Genomic DNA, 18,798 nt, shown 5'->3' on the forward strand with positions numbered 1-18,798 from the left:
GCGGGAATCCTCGTGCTTGAGAAAGGACTTCTTAATGAGCTCCTTTCACTTGCAGGGGTGGGGGAAGGGGGGCCTCCTTTGCCCTCCACAGGGACATTTTAAAGTGAATGAAGGGAGCAAGGTCCCTCATTAAGGCTGAAATGGGAGCTGCTGGGGGCGGGGGTTCTCTAGAAAGGAGGCCTGGCCCCAGGTCTGCATTTCCTGCGACAAAGTTATCGCATTAAGAGTAATCACCGCTCCTTCCTTCATCGTAGAATGGACTGTGAAGAAAAACATTGGGAAGACTGTTTTTTAACCTATTGTTTTTGTTAACTGCTAAGTTCTTAATAAAATTGAAAAACCGTAGAGACTTCAGTAGGCAACCATGAGGATGGGTTACAGGCATTATACTTTCACTCAGTAGAATAGTATGCAGGGTCTTAGAAAAATGTTTGCATAGCATTGATAGTTGAAGCCAAGAATGGGGTTGCCTGAGATTTTGAGGTTTCTTTTAGAGGATTTGGGATTGTCCTCGAGGTTGAGGAGTGCTGGTTTGGAAGGAGAGCAGGGTTATTCTTAAGAGCCTCATCCGGGGAAATGAACCTGCCACCAGACCCCCTCTTCAGGGTGAAATGCTAATTTCTGGTTGTTTTCTGAGAGATCAGTCATGGTCCCTAGTTAGGAAGGTTGGCCATTCTATTACAATTTATAAGCCAAATAGTCTGAACATAACATTCCTTAACCCTTCTAGGAATTTCATAAAGAAATAATTTTCATAAAGAAATAATTTTCATAAAGAAATAATTTCATAAAGAAATAATCGGATGTGGGGGGGGAAATGCGTACAGGGATGCTTATTGCCATATTCTTTCTATAAGAATGAAAAATTGGAATAATAATAAGCATTTATTGAGCACTGACCATGGGCCAGTTGCTGTGCTAAGTGGTTTATGAGCCTTGTCTCATTTCATCCTTTCAAGTGGGTTCTATTATTGTCTCCGTTTTTACAAATGAAAAAAGAAATGGAGGCACAAAAAGCTAAGTAATTTGCCCAAGACAACATTATTAGTAAGTGAGAGAGACAGATGTGCAAATGACAGCAATAACACAATGTGATAAACATTAAAACAGAAATAATATAAGCAACAATAGGTAGACAGTGCCAAGTATTATCATTATACCTGTTGTCTGTTTGGAAGCTTCAGATAAAACTGAGCACATGGTGAGCATCTAAAAATGGTTGTTATTATACACTTCAAACTCGAATGTGCCCGGGAGTCACCTTGTTAAAAATGCAGATCCTGAATCAGCAGGTCTGGGTGGGTGGGTGGTACACGTACTCTACATTTCTAACAAATTCCCAAATGGTGTCCATGTCCTTCAAGGACCACACTCTATCAGAGATTAAATAGGTTGGGGAAGGAGGAAAGCCCTGAATATGCCAAAACAAAACAAATCACAGAAGCCCCAAGGACCTGTCACATGGAAGAAAACTAGAAGGCTAGATAGTTGCTATGTTACTACTGTGTTGGACAGCAGCTTCTAGTCAATTTCTTTCTCTTTCCCTCTTTTCTGCCACATGGACCAATTCAGTTCCACAAATATTTATTGTGTGCTTCAGCACCAGTACTATGGGAGCAAAGAGGAAGGAAAATCCAGTGGTTTCCTCAAGGAATTTTTTTTTTGAACAGAAAAGTAGTTCTTTCTTTTCTCTCCCTCTCTCTCTCTCTCTCTCTCCTTTTTTAAAATTTTACTTATTTGACAGAGAGATCACAAGTAGGCAGGCAGAGAGAGAGGGGGAAGCAGACTCCCTGCTGAGCAGAGAGCCAGCCCAATTTCAGGATCCTGGGATCATGATCTCAGCCAAAGGCAGAGGCTTAACCCACTGAGCCACCCAGGTGCTCCAAGAAATTTTATTTCATTATTTATTTATTTATTTTTAAAAGATTTTATCTATTTATTTGACAGAGATCACAAGTAGGCAGAGAGGCAGGCAGAGAGAGAGAGAGAGAGAGAGGTGGAAGCAGGCTTCCTGCTGAGCAGAGAGCCCCATATGGGGCTCATTCCCAGGACCCTGGGATCATGACCTGAGCTGAAGGCCGAGGCTTTAACCCACTGAGCCGCCCAGGCGCCCCCCAAGAAATTTTTTTAAAGGAGTTTTTTTTTAAGTTAAAAATAATTTAAAGGGGTGCCTGGGCGGCTCAGTGGGTTAAAACCTCTGCTTTAGACTTGGGTCATAATCCCAGGGTTCTGGGATTGAACTGCGTTGGGCTCTCTGCTCAGCAGGGAGCCTGCTTCCTCCCCTCTCTCTCTGCCTGCCTCTCTGCCTACTTGTGATCTCTCTCTGTCAAATAAATAAATAAAATCTTAAAAAAAAATCTAAAAAAAAAAAAAACACACTTAGAAGGAGTGCATCTCATTTAAATTATATCTCAACAAAGGTAATTTATCATTTAAAGATATAAATAAAGAAACACAATGCCCCAGCAGGAATCTTTCTTAAAAGGTTGAAAATATTTTAAAATAAAAATTCCTGGATGGTGTGTCAAGGGGCCTGAATTCAGTCACTGTCAGTAACTTGAAGGTTTACTCTCTTCCAGATACCTTGGACTTGGAGAAGTGTGCTGCATGCATTTTCAAAGCACTCTGTACTTCTTGTCATCAGTTAATAATTTCACACACACGTATGAATTTCACAAGCGTCTTTCACACATCTGCTATCCTGACTAAACTCTGACTTCTCCGGGGCCAGGCACTGCATCAGTTGTCACTGTGGTGTCCAATGCCTGTCCTGGTATCCACTCTCTGGTAGACACTTGATATTATCTGTTGAATGAGTGCATGAATGAAATAATCACTAAAGGGAAGGCACTTGGCCTCTAGGTCGAAGACATTTTGTTCATACCCTTCCAGATGGATTTTTAGTGAAGGTTGGAGAAGAAAGCCCACACTCCATGTTTCTACCCTTCCCCTCCCAACTTTCAAGGCTGAGTGCAGGGGTCAGTGAAGAAGCTCTTGGATTTGGGGGTCATGTACTAGATTCCAGGGAGCACCTCTCAGTTTTCTCATCTGTTCATTGGGGATCAGGGTAATAGTTACCCCTGGCTGTGAGAGGTCCTTGGGAAGAGACAACATAGGGGTTCAAGTGTTTCAGGTTAAAGTGATCAACACTATCTTAGTCATCTTCCTTCATGGACCTGAGCACCACCCTCCCTGGCAAGATCAGTCCTTGCACTTCTTGGGGTCACTTTACTCCACTCCAGGGGTTCTCAAAGTGTGGTCCCTAGGATCTTGTTGGAAATGTAAATTCTCAGGCTCTACCCTAGACCCTTCTGTATCAGATACTCTGGGGGTGGAGCCCAGCCATCTGCATTACAGCAAGTCCTCCAGGAGATTCTGGTGCAAGCCCAAGTTTGAGTAGTTACCGCTCTGCTCTGATGTTAAACTGTCCTGGGGCGGGACACAGGGCCTGCATCGTTCACTTCTCTATCTCCTGGGCCTGGCAGAGTAGGCGTGCAACAAGTATCTGCTGAATGTATCAGAACTATGTTAATAGCTGGTAGCCACTGATGGAGGACCTCCTGTGGGTCAGGCCACACTCTATAAACGTTTTGGGAGGATTACTCAGTTAAGCAGCTATCCCTGGGTTCATTTTACGGAGAGTGAAACCGGGGTTCAGGGGGTTCAGGGAGGCCAAGCTCTGTGTTGGGTTCTGGCAGAGGGAGATCCCCTCAGGAATCCCACGTTCTGCAGCTCGGCTTCTCCGGGCTCTCCAGCGGTCGCAGGGGCGCGCGCGTCTGTGGCGCTGCAAGTGCATTCCGTCCCGCCCCGCCCCGCCCCGCCCCGCCCCGCCCCGCCCCGCGGTCCGCGCCTGTCCCGCATCGGCGCGTGTCCGCGAGGCCGTCCCGCCCCACCGGGGCCCGCGCGCGTCCGCGGCTCCGCGAGGGCGCTCGGTGAGGGCGCCCCGCCCCGCCCGGGGGAGGAGCGCGGCGGCGGCGGCGGCGGCTGCAGCTGTGGCGAAAGTGCGGCTGCGGAAGTGCGGCGAGGCAGGCGGCCGCGACGAAGAAGCAGAGAGGCGGCGGGCCCTGCGGGGTCGGGCGGACGCCATGGGCCGGCTGCACTGCACGGAGGACCCCGTGCCCGAGGCCGTGGGCGGCGACATGCAGCAGCTGAATCAGCTGGGCGCGCAGGTGGGTCGGGCGGCCGGGGCGCGGGCCGGCGTGGGTCCCGAGGGCTGAGGGAGGGGAGGGGTATGGGCCGAGGGCCGCCTGGGGGCGAGGAGAGTGGGACGGGCTAGGCAGGGGGGCGTCCGGTGTGCCGTGTGGCCAGAGGGAGATTCAGGGACAGGCTAAGGGGGAATCCGGGAGCCGAGGCGAGTTTGGGAGGCCGAGGAATCTCTAGAGGCCTACGGGGCAAGCTGAGAGGGCCCGAGGCAGGGGTGTGTGTGTGTGGGGGGGCGCTCAGAGGTGGGACTTCCGGGAGTCCTGGGAACGAGGAGAATATGTGGGGTTTTAGCGGAGGAACTGAGGGGCGTCTTGATAAGGCTGAAGGGAGTTTGGGGAACTGAGATAATAGTGCGAGTTTGGGGAGCTGAGGAATTTGGTGGGCCAGGGAGGGACTGCGATGTTCAGTAGGGAGGCCGGTGAGGGAGACTGAGGAGGGTCTTGGCATCCAGCGGGGGTCAGGGGAGCCTGGGGGGGGGGGCAGTTAATCCGTGGTCACATACAGGGTTGGGTAATGGCCTGAGGCTCCGATTAGGGGGACTATCTGACAGTCCTCAAAGAAAAAAAGCGACATTACTCTACATTACTACCCCTTGGTAGTAGTGGAGCTGGAAAAGCTGTTTTTGCTTGTTGAGGCAGCAAATGCCAGCCAGCCAACTTCCTGCTCCTCTGCCGGTTGACATGCCCTGTTCAAAGCACCACGGCGGCCAAACTAAATAGGTTAAAATGACACTTCTCACCACCATTGTAAAGGTACATCTGTTTCCCCCACTGGGTTGTAATTTCCAAGGAGGTGGGGGTCTCTCTCCTTCAACTCAACATCCCTCACAGCTTGCTGTTTTCTCATAAAGTAACACAAATTATAATGCCAGACATACTCTAAAACCCCTTTGTCCAACATAAATCGTAAGCCACATATCTAATTTTACATTTCTGGTAGTCACATTTAAAAATTAAAAAGAGTTGCAGGGCTGTGACCCTTGATTTCGGGATTGTGAGTTCAAATCCCACCTTGAGTGTAGAAATTACTTACTTGAAAATAACATCTTTAAAAAGTAAAAAATATAGGGCACCTGGGTGGCTCAGTCAGTTAAGGATCTGTCTTCCACTCAGGTCAGGATCTCAGGGTCCTGGGATTGAGTCCTGCATTGAGCTCCCTGGAAGGGGAGTCTGCTTCTCTCTTTCCCTCTCCCACTCCTGCTTGTGTGTGCTTTCTGTTTCTCAAATAGATAAAATTAAAAATAAGTAAGTAAAAATGAAAAGTAAATAAATAAAGGGGGTGCTGGAGTGGCTCGGTCTGTTGAGCGTCTGATCTCAGGGTCCTGGGATTGAGTCCCCAAGTTGTCAGACTCCCTAGGGAGCTAGAATAGGGAGTCGGCTTCTCCCTCTGCCTCTCTCTCCATTCCTGCTCTCTCTCTAATAAATAAACTAAAAATCTTTTTAAACAAAGTAAAAATGAAACAAATGTTTTTTTAGGGGCACCTGGGTGGCTGAGTTGTTAAGCATCTGCCTTGATCTCAGGGTCCTAGGATTGAGCCCCGCATCGGGCTTCCTGCACAGGAAGCCTGCTTCTCCCTCTCCCACTCCCCCTGCTTGTTTCCCTCTCTCATTGTGTCTCTCTCTTGTCAAATAAATAAATAAAATCTTTAAAAAAATTTTTTTAATAATATTTAATCAGAATATTATTATTTTAACATGTAATCCATATAAAAATGTCAATGAGATATTTTACTTTTTGATACTATTTTTTTTTTAAAGATTTTATTTATTTATTTGACAGGTCACAAGTAGGCAGAGAGGGGAAAGCAGGCTCCCCGCTGAGCAGAGAGCCCGATGCAGGGTCCTAGGGCCCTGGGATCAGGACCTGAGGGGAAGGCAGAGACTTTAAACCACTGAGCCACCCAGGTGCTTTGATACTCATTTTTCTGATTCTGGTGTGCACTTTACATCTCAAATTAGACTAGCCTTTTTCTTCTTCTTCTTTTTTTTTTTTTTTAAAGATTTTATTTATTTATTTGACAGATCACAAGTAGGCAGAGAGGCAGGCTGAGAGAGGAGGAAGCAGACTCCCCGCTGAGCAGAGAGCCTGATGTGGGGCTCCATCCCAAGACCCTGAGATCATGACCTGAGCCGAAGGCAGAGGCTTTAACTCACTGAGCCACCCAGGCGCCCCAAGACTAGCCTTTTTCAAGTATTTAATAGCTGCATGTGGCTAGTGGCCACTGTTTATCATACAGCACTTCTAAGTGCCCTTTTTTCTATTATGTTTTTTTAAGATTTTATTTATTTATTTGAAACAGAGATTGAGAGAACAAATGGGGGAAGGGAAAGGGAGAAGCAGGCTCCCCGAAGAGCAGGGATCCCAGGACCCTAGAATCATGACCTGAGCTGAAGGCCGACACTTAACTGACTGAGCCACCCAGGCGCCCCTAAGTGCTTTTATGTATATTACTAAGCCATTGAGTCCTTAGAACCATAGGAGATAGGTACTGTTATTATCTCCATTTTACAGATTAAGGGGACTGAATCACAGAGCAGTCAAAAAGAGCCCTCAACTTATTGAGCATGTACCATGTGGCAGGCACTGTTTTCAGTGCTTTATGTGTAGCACCCCTAAAAGGTAGGTGCTGTTATTATTCCTATTTTACAGGTAAGAAAAATGGTTCCAGGAAAGAAATTTACCTCTTTAAGGTCAGGCAGCCAGGAAGTTTTAGAGCCAGGAATTCAGGACCAGATGTTGACTTTAGATTCTGGGGAATGAAACATACAGAACAGAGCTTTGTAGATGATCTCCCCAACTAGGTAGCTTAGCTTTCACTTGTTTATGTGGCAGAATTTTCTGGAAGGTTTCCGTTTGGAGAATAAAAAAGATTCTGCTGCTAAAAACCTTTTTTGAAGCTGCAGGATGGTAGGTTTCCTAAGTTTACCTCCAACTTGGTATTTATAGAAAAAATATAAACCACATTCTTTTAAAATCAGAGCTTGCCCTTATATTCTAACTTTATTTTTTTTTTAAAGATTTTATTTATTTATTTGACGGACGGACAGATCACAAGTAGGTAGAGGGGGGAGGTGCGGTGGGAAGCAGGCTTCCTGCTGAGCAGAGAGCCAGATGCAGGGCTTGATTCCAGGATCCTGAGACCATAACCTGAGCCAGGGGCAGAGGCTTAACCCACTGAGTCACCCAGGCAGCCCCTATATTCTAACTTTAAAACACACTCCAGGGGTGCCTGGGTGACTCAGTAGATTAGGTGTCTGACTGTTGGTGTTAGGTCAGGTCTTGATCTCAGGGTTATGAGTTAGGGCTGTATGGGGCACCACATTGGACTTAAAACCTGTTTAAAAAAAAAAAACCACATTCTAGGTCCTTACTTTTTTTTTTTTTTTTTTTAAGTTTTGGGCGGCAGGGTGTGTGTGTGTGTGTGAGTGAGTGATGTGTTCTTTTCTTTGTTTTTTCTTTGTGTTTCTCCACACCCAGTGCTGGGGGTGGGAAGCTCAGACTCAAAACCCTGGTATCAGGAGTTGCACGCTTTTAACACTGAGCCAGCCAGCTGCCCCTTTACCTTCGTTTTTAACACACAGAGCTTTTTCCTGATGAGCTGGAGTCTTTCCCCTGCCTTTTTGGATGATCAGATTTTTCCAAGTACCCACTCTATTGGCTGAGTTTATTTTGAAGTTTGAGGCCTAGGCATCTGGGAGAAAAAGAGTCATTGTATCAATGTGGGTATCAACATTTATTGCCACTCAGTGGATATTTTTCGGAATGCCTACTCTATACCAGAAAGCCATTGAACCCAGTGGGGTTTGCAAAGGCATGATGGACACAGCCTTTTATGCTGGGGAATTTGTGATCTGCTAGGTCAGGTCAGAAAACAGAGATCCAGCACAGTACTAAGTGCAGCTAGATGTGTTCTCTGATGCCTGTGGCCTGTCCTATGTAATGAACATTTTTGAGAATAGGATTAAAAAAATAATTTTTAGAATGGTTATAAGAGAGGAAATTCAGAAAAATATGAAGAAGAAAACAAATGGTCTATGGTCTTCTCACCTAGCTGTAAATGAAAGCAACACATACAGTTAGAAAATTCAAGCAGTATTCAAAGGTATAAATTTTTTTTTTTTTTAAGATTTTATTTATTTATTTGAGAGAGAGAGCATGAAAGGTGAGAGGTCAGCAGGAGAAGCAGACTCCCTGCCAATCAGGGAGCCCGATGCGGGGCTCGATCCCAGGACTCCAGGATCATGACCTGAGCTGAAGGCAGTTGCTTAACCAACTGAGCCACCCAGGTACCCTGGTACAAATTTTTTTTTTAAGATTCTATTTATTTGAGATAGAGAGTGAGAGAGCTAGCACAAGCCTGGGGGCAGAGGGAAAGGGAGAAACGCTTCCCACTGAGCATTGAGGCTGAAGCGGTGCTCCATCCCAGCACTCTGGGATCATGACCTGAGCCACGCAGGCGCCCCCAAAGGTATAAGATTAAAATAGAATACCTATTTCTCTTGTCTGCAGAAAGTCATTTTAATAGTTTCTTTTGTATCTTTGTAGGAAAAAACCCTGCATCTGCCTTTATATATATGGGTATCTGTTAAAATCTTCTTTTACACAGAAGGGATTGTGTGAAATTCCTTGAAATGGATCTATCATAATTTATTTTACCTGCTCTATATTAATAGACACTTAAGTTGCTTTCAGTTTTTTGTTTTTATAAACAATGCTGTCAGTGAATTGCTTTGTGTAAATGTGTCTGGGTTTACTTTTTGGAACATATCTGAAGGGTATACTTCCTGCAATGGAATTACTAGGTCAAGAGATAGGAGCATTTAAAAATTAGATAGGAATGGGGCGCCTGGGTGGCTCAGTGGGTTAAGCCGCTGCCTTTGGCTCAGGTCATGATCTCAGGGTCCTGGGATCGAGTCCCACATGGGACTCTGCTCAGCAAGGGGCCAGCTTCCCTTCCTCTCTCTCTGCCTACATCTCTGCCTACTTATGATCTCTCTCTGTCAAATAAATAAATAAAATCTTTAAAAAAAATTAGATAGGACTATCAAATTGCCCTCTGGAAAAGTCCCAGTTTAATCCTCTCATCGACAGTGCAAGCATGTCTGTTTCCTGGTACTTTGACCAGCATGGGTTTTATCAAATTTATATTTTTGAAGATCTGATAAGTTAAAAAGGGGTATTTCCTTATTTTGCTGATTTGCATTTCTCCTCTAGAATGATCTTGCACATCTTTCCATATATTTACTGGTAAGAATAGTTAAGATTTGATTTCATGGATGATGATGAGCAGGTGAGCATTCCAGAAGGAGACAGCTATGCAGATACAAAGGCAAAGAATGGGAAAGGTGTTTAGGGAAGATTTATTCAACAAATGCTTAACTGCACACTCTGATAACTAAGGCTCTGTGAGCATTCTAAGGCAGGTACATAGAGCACTCTCTGCTAAGACAAGTCTGTGTTTCTTATCAAGATTTAAAGTTCTAAGTGCCCTTAGGCAAGGTTCCAAGAGGGAGCCTCAGAAGTTAAGAATCTGGGTAGGTCACTTTCTTGTTAGGAGGGTGGTGGTATCCTGACAGCAGGACACTGAAGGATAAAGGAGGTTCTGGGAAAGTGGAGATAGGGATGGGGGAAAAGTAGAGATGAGGCTCAGCAGGTCCTGCAGACCAGATTAGGTTGAGGCCTCACAGGGAGATTGAGCCTGAATGCTAGGCTGAGGTCTGGAAATGGAAAAGCCACTGGAAGGCTTCTCAGTTGCTCCATTTTTCTTTTTTTAAGATTTTATTTATTTATTTGAGAGAGACAGAATGTACACAAGCAGGGGGAAGGGCAGAGGGAGAGGCAGGCTCCACACTGAGCAGAGAGTCTGTGTAGGACTCAATTCCTGGACCCTGAGATCATGACTTGAGCCAAAGGCAGACCCTTAACGACTAAGCCACTCAGGCATCCCTAAGCCACTCAGGCATCCCGGCTGCTCCATTTTGTAAAAGGCCCAGGATGACACAAAAAATAGAGTTAGCCTGGGGCGCCTGGGTGGCTCAGTGGGTTAAGCTTCTGCTTTTGGCTCAGGTCATGATCCCAGAATTCTGGGATCAAGCCCGCATCGGACTCTCTGCTCAGCGGGGAGTCTGCTTCCCCCTCTCTCTCTTCCCACTGCTCTCCCTACTTGTGATTTCTCTATCAAATAAATAAATAAAATCTTTTAAAAAAGAAATTACAGTTAGCCAAAGATCTGACAGTCCATAGATTGCAGGGGGAAATAAAGGAAAACTCATAGTCTGAAGACACAGTGTGTAACTAGTCCCTGACTTTTCTTGTTTTTACTATATAGAATCAGCAGCTATGCAAGGCTAATACCCAGTATCATAAGTGCTGCAGAAAGACAACCCCTGGTTCAGCCTTGGTTAAAGTTTTTCCAGGGAATATCCCATTAAGTTTGAGGGAGTAGACGCTTCTGTGCCATTGGCAGGTATGAGTATAAATCCATGCAACTTCTTTGCAGGACAGTTTGGCAACATTTTCTCAGATTTTAAAATGCATATATCATTTCACCTAAGATACATTTTAAAAATGTGTTTTAGGGCACCTGGGTGGCTCAGTTGGTTAAGCAACTGCTTTCAGTTCAGGTCACTAACCTGGAATCCTTGGGATTGAGTCCCGCATCAGGCTCCCTGCTAGAAGGGGATCCTGCTTCTGTCCCTCTGACCGCTCCCCTCTAATGCTCTCTCTCTGCCATTCTTGCTCTCGCTCTCAAATAAATAAAAAAAATCTTTAAAAAAAAATGTATAGACACATGTCACAAAGAAATATTTGGGAGGATATTCATTGCAGTATTATTTAGAATAACAACAGAGTAGGCACACACGCTAAATCTATATAGTTGAATGCTGTGCATTTGTTAAAAGAATTGGCTGGAGAGGTACCTGGTTGGCTGGGTTGAAGGAGCATGCCACTCTTGATCTCAGGGCTGTTAGTTCGAGCCCCAAATTGGGTGTAGAAATTACTTAAAACAACAACAACAACAAAATAAAACTGCGTAGAGGAATGCCTGGATGACTTAGTTGGTTAAGTGCCTGCCTTTGGCTCAAGTCATGATCCCAGGATCATGATTACCAGGGTCCTGGGATTGAGTCCTGCATCAGGCTCCTTGCTTAGCCCGCTCTTTGGGTGTGCTCTTTCTCTCTCTCTGACAAATAAATAAAATCTTTTTTTTTTTTAAAGGATTTTATTTATTTATTTGGCAGACAGAGATCACAAGTAGGCAGAGAGAGCGGCAGAGAGGGGAAGGGAAGCAGGCTCCCTGCTAAGCAGAGAGCCTGATGTAGGGCTGGATTCCAGCCGAAGGCAGAGGTTTTAACCCACTCAGCCACCCAGGGGCCCCAAATAAGTAAAATCTTAAAAACAAAAAAAACCAACAACAAAAAAAACTGGGTAGAATTGTATTTACTGACCAGATGAATCTCTAAGATAAAATTGGATGAAAAAAGGCAAGGTGCAGGGTACAGGTTCACTATCATCATCTCATTTCTATTTAAAAGAAATTAAATTCAAATTCAATTCTGGGAAAGCCAGAGGTGTTAGCAGTAACTACCTGTGGGCAGTGGGACTGAGTTGGGGGGGTGTCAGGGAGAGTAATTTTATTTTATTACTAAAAAAATGAAAACAAACTGTTAAAAATAATAAAATCTTAAAGAATAAACTGTTCTAGGATAGTAGATAAAAGTATAACTTTACTGTTTTGTCATATACATAATAAGACGTTTGTTGGGGAAGAAACCCAGAAAATATGGATAGACAGAAGAAAATAAATCACCTAAAATCTCACTACACAGAAATAACTGCTTTAAAAGACAAGATAGAGGGGCACCTGGGTGGCATGACCTCTGCCTTCAGCTCAGGTCATGATCTCAGGGTCCTGGAATCGAGCCCCGCATCGGGCTCTCTGCTCAGTGGGGAGCCTGCTTCTCCCTCTCTCTTTGCCTGCCTCTCTGTTTGTGATCTCTCTCTGTGTCAAATAAAGAAATAAAGTCTTTTAAAAAAAAAAAGTCCAGGTAGAGAAAAAGCTTGTATAGTATGTTAACATTTGTGTGGGGTGGAAAAAGAAGAAATCACATTATTTGGATTGGCTTGTGCTTGAATAATAAATATGTGGAAATAGAAACAAAAAGAAAAAAGCAACTACTATTAATCTTCCAGTGATCTCCCTTTCAGGTTGTGTGTGTGTGTGTGTGTGTGTGTGTGTACACACACGTGTACTTGGACCCTTGAGATGTATATATGCATATATGTGCATATACTCACAGTCTCGGTGTATATCTCCCAAGTGTTCCAATAAAATACACAAGTTTTTCAGACAGTATAGTAGCACTGATATATTGACACTGGATAGTGGGTGTTTTGAATATTTGAACTTTAAGATGATCAGACAGGTATCAATACTCTCTCTTAAGGGTCTGTAGTTGGATGGAATGTGGGAACATTGACCCAGGAGTAGAATGTTACTGATGTTCTGTCATTTTCTTCATAGCAGTTCTCGGCCTTGACAGAAGTGCTTTTCCACTTCCTAACTGAGCCAAAAGAGGTAAAGTACCTTATGATAGGGAGAGTTCTGAATGTGGGTCTGCAGCCCTGAGATGCTAAGCAAGTGAAGGCTGGGTTTGTTTCCTTTCTTCAGGTGGAAAGGTTTCTGTCTCAGCTCTCTGAGTTTGCCACCACCAATCAGATCAGTCTTGGCCCTCTCAGAAGCATCGTGAAAAGCCTCCTTCTGGTTCCAAATGGTGAGTAGCCTCTCTGGCAGCTGAGGCTGGAGATGTTAACTTGAATTCTTCAGTCCACAGGGTCTGCAAGCTGCTCTGGCACTGAGCCAGCGCACTCAGTAGAGAACCAGATAGGGGCAGGACTTGAAGTCTAGGAAGGGAAGAAGCCCGGTACAGAGAACTGCAGTAAAATGTAGTAGAGGTACAGCTCAGAGTGCAGTCTGCATCCCAGCTTCTGTCCCCAGACTGCTGTCTGGTCCTCTGCACTGTAAGTACAGAAATCAAGAGTAAGCATTTAGAAGCTTTTATAGCAATTTGGCCGAAATCTTTTGAATATACTGATTTTTCAAATGGGGCTTGTATTTTTTTTTTTTTTTTAAGATTTTATTTTGGGGGATCTGGGTGGCTCAGTCATTATACATCTGACTTTGCTCAGGTCATGATTCTGGTGGCAGGGGGGTGGTCTTGGGATAGAGCTGCATCTGGCTCCCTGCTGAGCAGGGAGCCTACTTCTCCCTCTTCCTCTCCCACTTTCCCTGCTTGTGTTCCCTCTCTTGCTGTGTCTCTATCAAATAAATAAATGAAATTAAAAAAAAATAATAAAGATTTCATTTTTAAATAGTCTCTACACCCAATGTGGAACTCAAACTCATAACCCTGAAATCAGGAGTCACATGTTCTACTGACTAAACCAGCTAGGCACCTCATGGGCGCTCATGTGCGCGCACGTGTGTTTAATGTGGTAAGATACATATAATGTAGGGGTGCCTGGGTGGCTTAGTGGGTTAAAGCCTCTGCCTTCGGCTCAGGTCATGATCCCAGGGTCCTGGGATCGAGCCCCGTGTCGGGCTGTCTGCTCGACAGGAAGCCTGCTTCTTCCTTTATCTCTGCCTGACTTTCTGCCTACTTGTGATCTCTATCTCTCAAATAGATAAATAAAATCTTTTGGGGCGCCTGGGTGGCTCAGTGGGTTAAGCCGCTGCCTTCGGCTCAGGTCATGATCTCAGGGTCCTGGGATCGAGTCCCACATCGGGCTCTCTGCTCAGCAGGGGGCCTGCTTCCCTTCCTCTCTCTGTGATCTCTTCCCTTCCTCTCTCCTACTGTGATCTCTCTCTGTCAAATAAATAAATAAAATCTTTAAAAAAAAAATAGATAAATAAAATCTTTAAAAAAAAAAAAAGCGAAGGATACAAAATATTAAAAAAGAAAGATATACAAAATGTAAAATTGACTACTTTAACTATCTGGGACTTATATTTTATATGCATTTTTCTAAATTTTCATAGAACTTCACAAAAATACCAGTCCATGATGGATTGAAAATAAAAAAGTTCTTTCACTGCATATGGTTTTGGAGGTAATTTGCTTAGAGCAATCAGGAAAATCTCTAGTCAGGAGGGAAGTGATCACAAAGGTTTAGCTGTAGGGATATCCATCATAGCACTGTTTTGATGATATAGAAGAATTAGAAATAAATTGCCCGGAAGTTAGAGATTAGTATAAAGCATGGAGGTCCGTTTTTACAGGGGAACATCTTGGTGGTCAAAATTCATAGTTCTGAGTTAGGTAGATGTGGGTCTGTCACTTAGGTACCCAGTCTCTCCCAGCCCTTGGCAACAACCCCTCCTAACATTTTCCTGCCAATCTGAGCTTTTTCATGGTAAATGGAGGGGGCTCATTTTGAAGATTGAGATAATGTAAATGATATGCATAACATAGTACCTCAGTAAAAGGTTGCTCTTTTCAAATTCTGTAATAATTTAAAAAGGTGCTAATGAGGAAAATGTAATGATACAGAAAATTGTTCACAATATACTGTTTAATAAAAATAATAGTTTAGGGGCTCCTGGGTGGCTCAGTGGGTTAAAGCCTCTGCTTTCAACTCAGGTCATGATTCCAGGGTCCTGGGATCCAGCCTCACATAGGTCTCTCTGCTCAGCGGGGAGCCTGCTTCCTGCCTCTCTGCCTACTTGTGATCTCTGTCTATCCAATAAATAAATAAAATCTTTTAAAAAATAGTTTATAGGGCACCTGGGTGGCTCAGTTGGTTGAGCAACTGCCTTCGGCTCAGGTCATGATCCCAGACTTCCAGGATGGAGTCCCGCATCGGGCTCCCAGCTCCTTGGGGAGTCTGCTTCTCCCTCTGACCTTCTCCTCTCTCATGCTCTCTCTCACTCATTCTCCCTCAAATAAATAAATAAAATCTTTTAAAAAAGTAGTTTATAAAACTATGTACCACAATCCTATTTTTATTAAAAAAAAAAAAAAAAGGAATGTTAACTGTGGTTATATCTGGGTGGAGGGACTATGGGTTGTCTTGTTTGTTTTTGACTGTATATTATCTACAGAGTTGCTAGATTTGGCAATTTAATCAAAAGTTAATTTTATGTAAAGAGAGAGGCGACATTTGAGGCCAATCTCAAAGAATGAATCAATGTTGACCGGGTTGAGAGGATGTAAAACAGCGCTTTACAAATTAGCAATGGACTGATCTTCCCAAGCCCGCATCCCAGTGATGTAGTGAAAGTTGGGTGTTTAATTTATTTGTTCCTGTTGTGCTCCTTCCCATATCTTAGTGCAGGTCTTTTCCTTTGCTTGTTCTTTGCTCCTGAGGTTCTGTGGGTTCAAATCAGAGCATCCTGAGGTTTCCAACTCTGAAATTTCTCATCATCTGTTCATAGGGCTTTTGTATTTGTTGCCTTTGTGGTGGGTTAAAGGCATGTGAACCAAAGGCTGGATGAGAATGTACAGTCTTTCCTAACATGGGGATACATTCTCATTGCAATAAATTTTCAGTTGCAAATTGATTCAATACATTTTCATTGCAAATCTGTAACAGAGCAGAGTCAGAAGTGAAAAAATCCCCTCTCATGCTACTCTTTTTTTTTTTTTTTTTAAAGATTTTTAAAATTTATTTGAGAGAGAGAGAGATCACAAGCAGGCAGAGAGGCAGAGAGAGAGAGAAGCAGGCTCAGAGAGCCCGACGTAGGGCTCTGTCCCAGGACTCTGAGATCATGGCCTGAGCCAAAGGCAGAGGCTTAACCCACTGAGCCACCCAAGCACCCCCTCATGCTACTCTTGTCTCCAGACACCATCGTAGTTTAATTTTGGTATATATCTTTTTTTTTTTTTAATTTTTTAAGATTTTATTTATTTATTTGACAGAGATACAGCAAGACAGAGAACACAAGCTGGGAGGGTTTGGGAGAGGGAGAAGCTGGCTTCCCACTGAGCAGGAAGGCCAATGCAGAGCTCTATTCCTGCATTCCTGGACCCTGGGATCAGGACCTGAGCCAAAGGCAGGTGCTTAACCAACTGAGGCCCTCAGGCGCCCCTGTATCCTTTTATATTTTCTTGTCCACTGGCGGACATGCACATATGCACATGTGTAGTCTTTGTTTTTCATGAGTGGTTGGAAACCGTGAAAGTGCTCTTCAGCTTGTATTTTTTCCTACATGGTATGTCGCAGAGATTTCTCCATGTCGACTTCATTCTTCTGAGGGCTGTAATGTGCCAGGCACTGGATGTCTCTTCAGCTAGTCCTCTTTCATCCTGTTGCTGCACATCTTTGTAACCTTTCAGCCTCAAACGGTGCTGGTGCCGCAGTGACTGCCCTCAGGACATTGAGCACGCCCCATTGTGAGTGTTTCTGTAGGGTAGGGCCTGGGTGTGTGGTACCAGAGTCGTCTCATTCTGGCCTGTGGGGATGGGTTTGTCTGTGAGTGGAAACCTGTCTACTGGGGCACCTGGGTGGCTCAGTGCGTTAAGCCTCTTCCTTCAGCTCAGGTCATGATCTCAGGGTCCTGGAATTGAGCCCCACACCGGACTCTTCTCAGTGGAGAGCCTGCTTCCCCCTCTCTCTCTGCCTGCCTCTCTGCCTTTTTCTTCTCTCTCTCTCTGTCAAATAAATAAATAAATCTTTAAAAAAGGAAAAGAAACCTGTCTACCTAACAGTTGTGTGGACACTGATTTTTCAAAGAGATTTCTGTCTTCTGGTATTCCTGCCTTCCTGCTTTCCCATCTTCGTTAGATCCGCTCCCCACCCCCTCAGTCCTGTCAAACTGCCTTCAGTCCTCCCCAACCTGGGAGCTTCTGCCCATGTTGCCTCAGAAAGCCTTCCTGACTTCAGTCCACGGTGACCTCCCTTCCTGTTAGCTCCAGAGAGATGGTTTTTATCCACAGTTCTCATTTTCGACTGTAATTATTCACAGCTTTCTATTGTTCATGCTGTTTTACATGTATCTATATTGTGACTTTAACAGAGAGCTTTTCCTCTGAAGTCACAGGAGGATCTTGTACTTCTTTCCTGAGCCAAGGTTGCAAGTAAAGCGATAACATAAAGCAGATGTTTAATATATGCTGCATGAGTTGAGCTGAACTTAGGAGATCCTGTGCCCCTCCCAGGGGATGTTGGGTGTATATTTTTCAGGCAAGATTGATTGTCATTGTTTATAGCAGGTATTTACTGTTGGTGCAGAGAATCCTGAAGAACTAGCATACCATTAAAGAGGTGGGCTTTGCAGCATGTTAGTCACATTAGCTATATAGCTTTTAAACCTTGGTCAGATGAGCCTCAGTTTCTTTCTTTCTTTCTTTCTTTTCTTTTCTTTTTTTTTTTTTTTTAAGATTTATTTACTTATTTATTTGACAGAGAGAGATCACAAGTAGGCAGAGGCAGGCGGGGTTGGGTGGGGACAGGCTCCCTGCTGAGCAGAGAGCCCTATGCCGGGCTCAATCCCATGATATTGGGACCTGACCTGAGGTCATGACCTCAATATCATGACCTGAGCCAAAGGCAGAGGGTTTTTTTGTTTGTTTGTTTTAAGATTTTTATTTATTTATTTGACAGAGAGAGATCACAAGTAGGCAGAGAGGCAGGCAGAGAGAGGAAGGGAAGCAGGCTCCCTGCTGAGCAGAGAGCCCGATGTGGAACTCGATCCCAGGACCCTGAGATCATGACCTGAGCTGAAGGCAGAGGTTTAACCCACTGAGCCACCTAGGTGCCCTCAGCCTCAGTTTCTTATCTGAAAAACAGTAATAAGAGCAGTATAGTTGTGGCATTAGGAATGCATGAGTTAATATATGCAAAGTACTTAATATAGTTTAGCTAAACTTTAGCTTTATATTTTGATAGTTCAGTTAGTTTCAGTCCTGTGCCTTCTCAGATTATGGGAACTAAGCATCTGAGGGTGTAGCTTATAAATCACTTACTCTCTTCTTCCACCCAAAATAAGTTCTTAGTTCTTCCTGCCATATTGTGGCAGTAACATCTCCCATGTCTGCTCCCCTGGTTCCCGCCTGGCCTGGAGTACCCCCCTGCAGCACATCCGAGATCTTGTTGCACCTCACAGCTGCTGACTTTGCATGGTGAGGTCCTAATCCTCAGCATGGCATTCAAGGCTTTCCCAGTCTCATCTGAAGTATAAGGGCTTCCAGGTCCTTATCCTCTTCCTTGTCCCTCATCCTGGGCCTGCCTTTTAGGAAGGCTTCCCTGTAGAAGTACAGCTTATTAATGCTGGGGGAGTCACAGCCCTCCAGATCAGTTTTCCCCAAATTAGTATTTTCTTTTCTTTTTTTTTTTTTTAAAGATTTTATTTATTTTTTTGAGAGAGAGAGCAAGTTAAGAGAGAGCACGAGAGGGGAGAAGATCAGAGGGAGAAGCAGATTCCCCAAGGGACTGGGATCCTGATGCGGGACTTGATCCCCAGACCCCGGGATTATGATCTGAGCCAAAGGCAGTCCAATAACCAACTCAGCCACCCAGGCGCCCCCCCCCCCCCAAATTGGTATTTTCATCCAGAAAAGGCTTCTGTGGTCGGCCAGAAGCCAGGATTACTGTCCC

The 18,798-nt window shown here is 44.5% G+C and overlaps 1 protein-coding gene across 10 annotated transcripts in view; it reads left to right on the forward strand.

Annotated features, from left to right (window-relative positions):
* Nucleotides 1-3,926: 3,926 nt before the first annotated feature.
* Nucleotides 3,927-18,798, forward strand: part of COMMD7 (COMM domain containing 7) — an 80,044-nt gene continuing 65,172 nt past the window's right edge. Inside the window, exons 1-3 of one of the 10 annotated variants that reach the window (XR_009344606.1) lie at nucleotides 3,927-4,169; nucleotides 12,731-12,781; nucleotides 12,875-12,977. Coding sequence is in view for 6 of the 10 variants with exons in the window: in XM_059133557.1 (XP_058989540.1) it covers nucleotides 4,086-4,169; nucleotides 12,728-12,781; nucleotides 12,875-12,977 (241 nt within the window). In the remaining 4 variants the exon portion in view is untranslated. Of the gene's footprint in view, nucleotides 4,170-12,727; nucleotides 12,782-12,874; nucleotides 12,978-18,798 lie in introns of all 10 variants that reach the window. The other 9 variants (XR_009344605.1, XM_059133557.1, XR_009344608.1 and 6 more) reach the window with 9 other exon arrangements.

The sequence above is a fragment of the Mustela lutreola genome, chromosome 9 (assembly GCF_030435805.1).
Source record: "Mustela lutreola isolate mMusLut2 chromosome 9, mMusLut2.pri, whole genome shotgun sequence".
NCBI lineage: Eukaryota > Metazoa > Chordata > Mammalia > Carnivora > Mustelidae > Mustela > Mustela lutreola.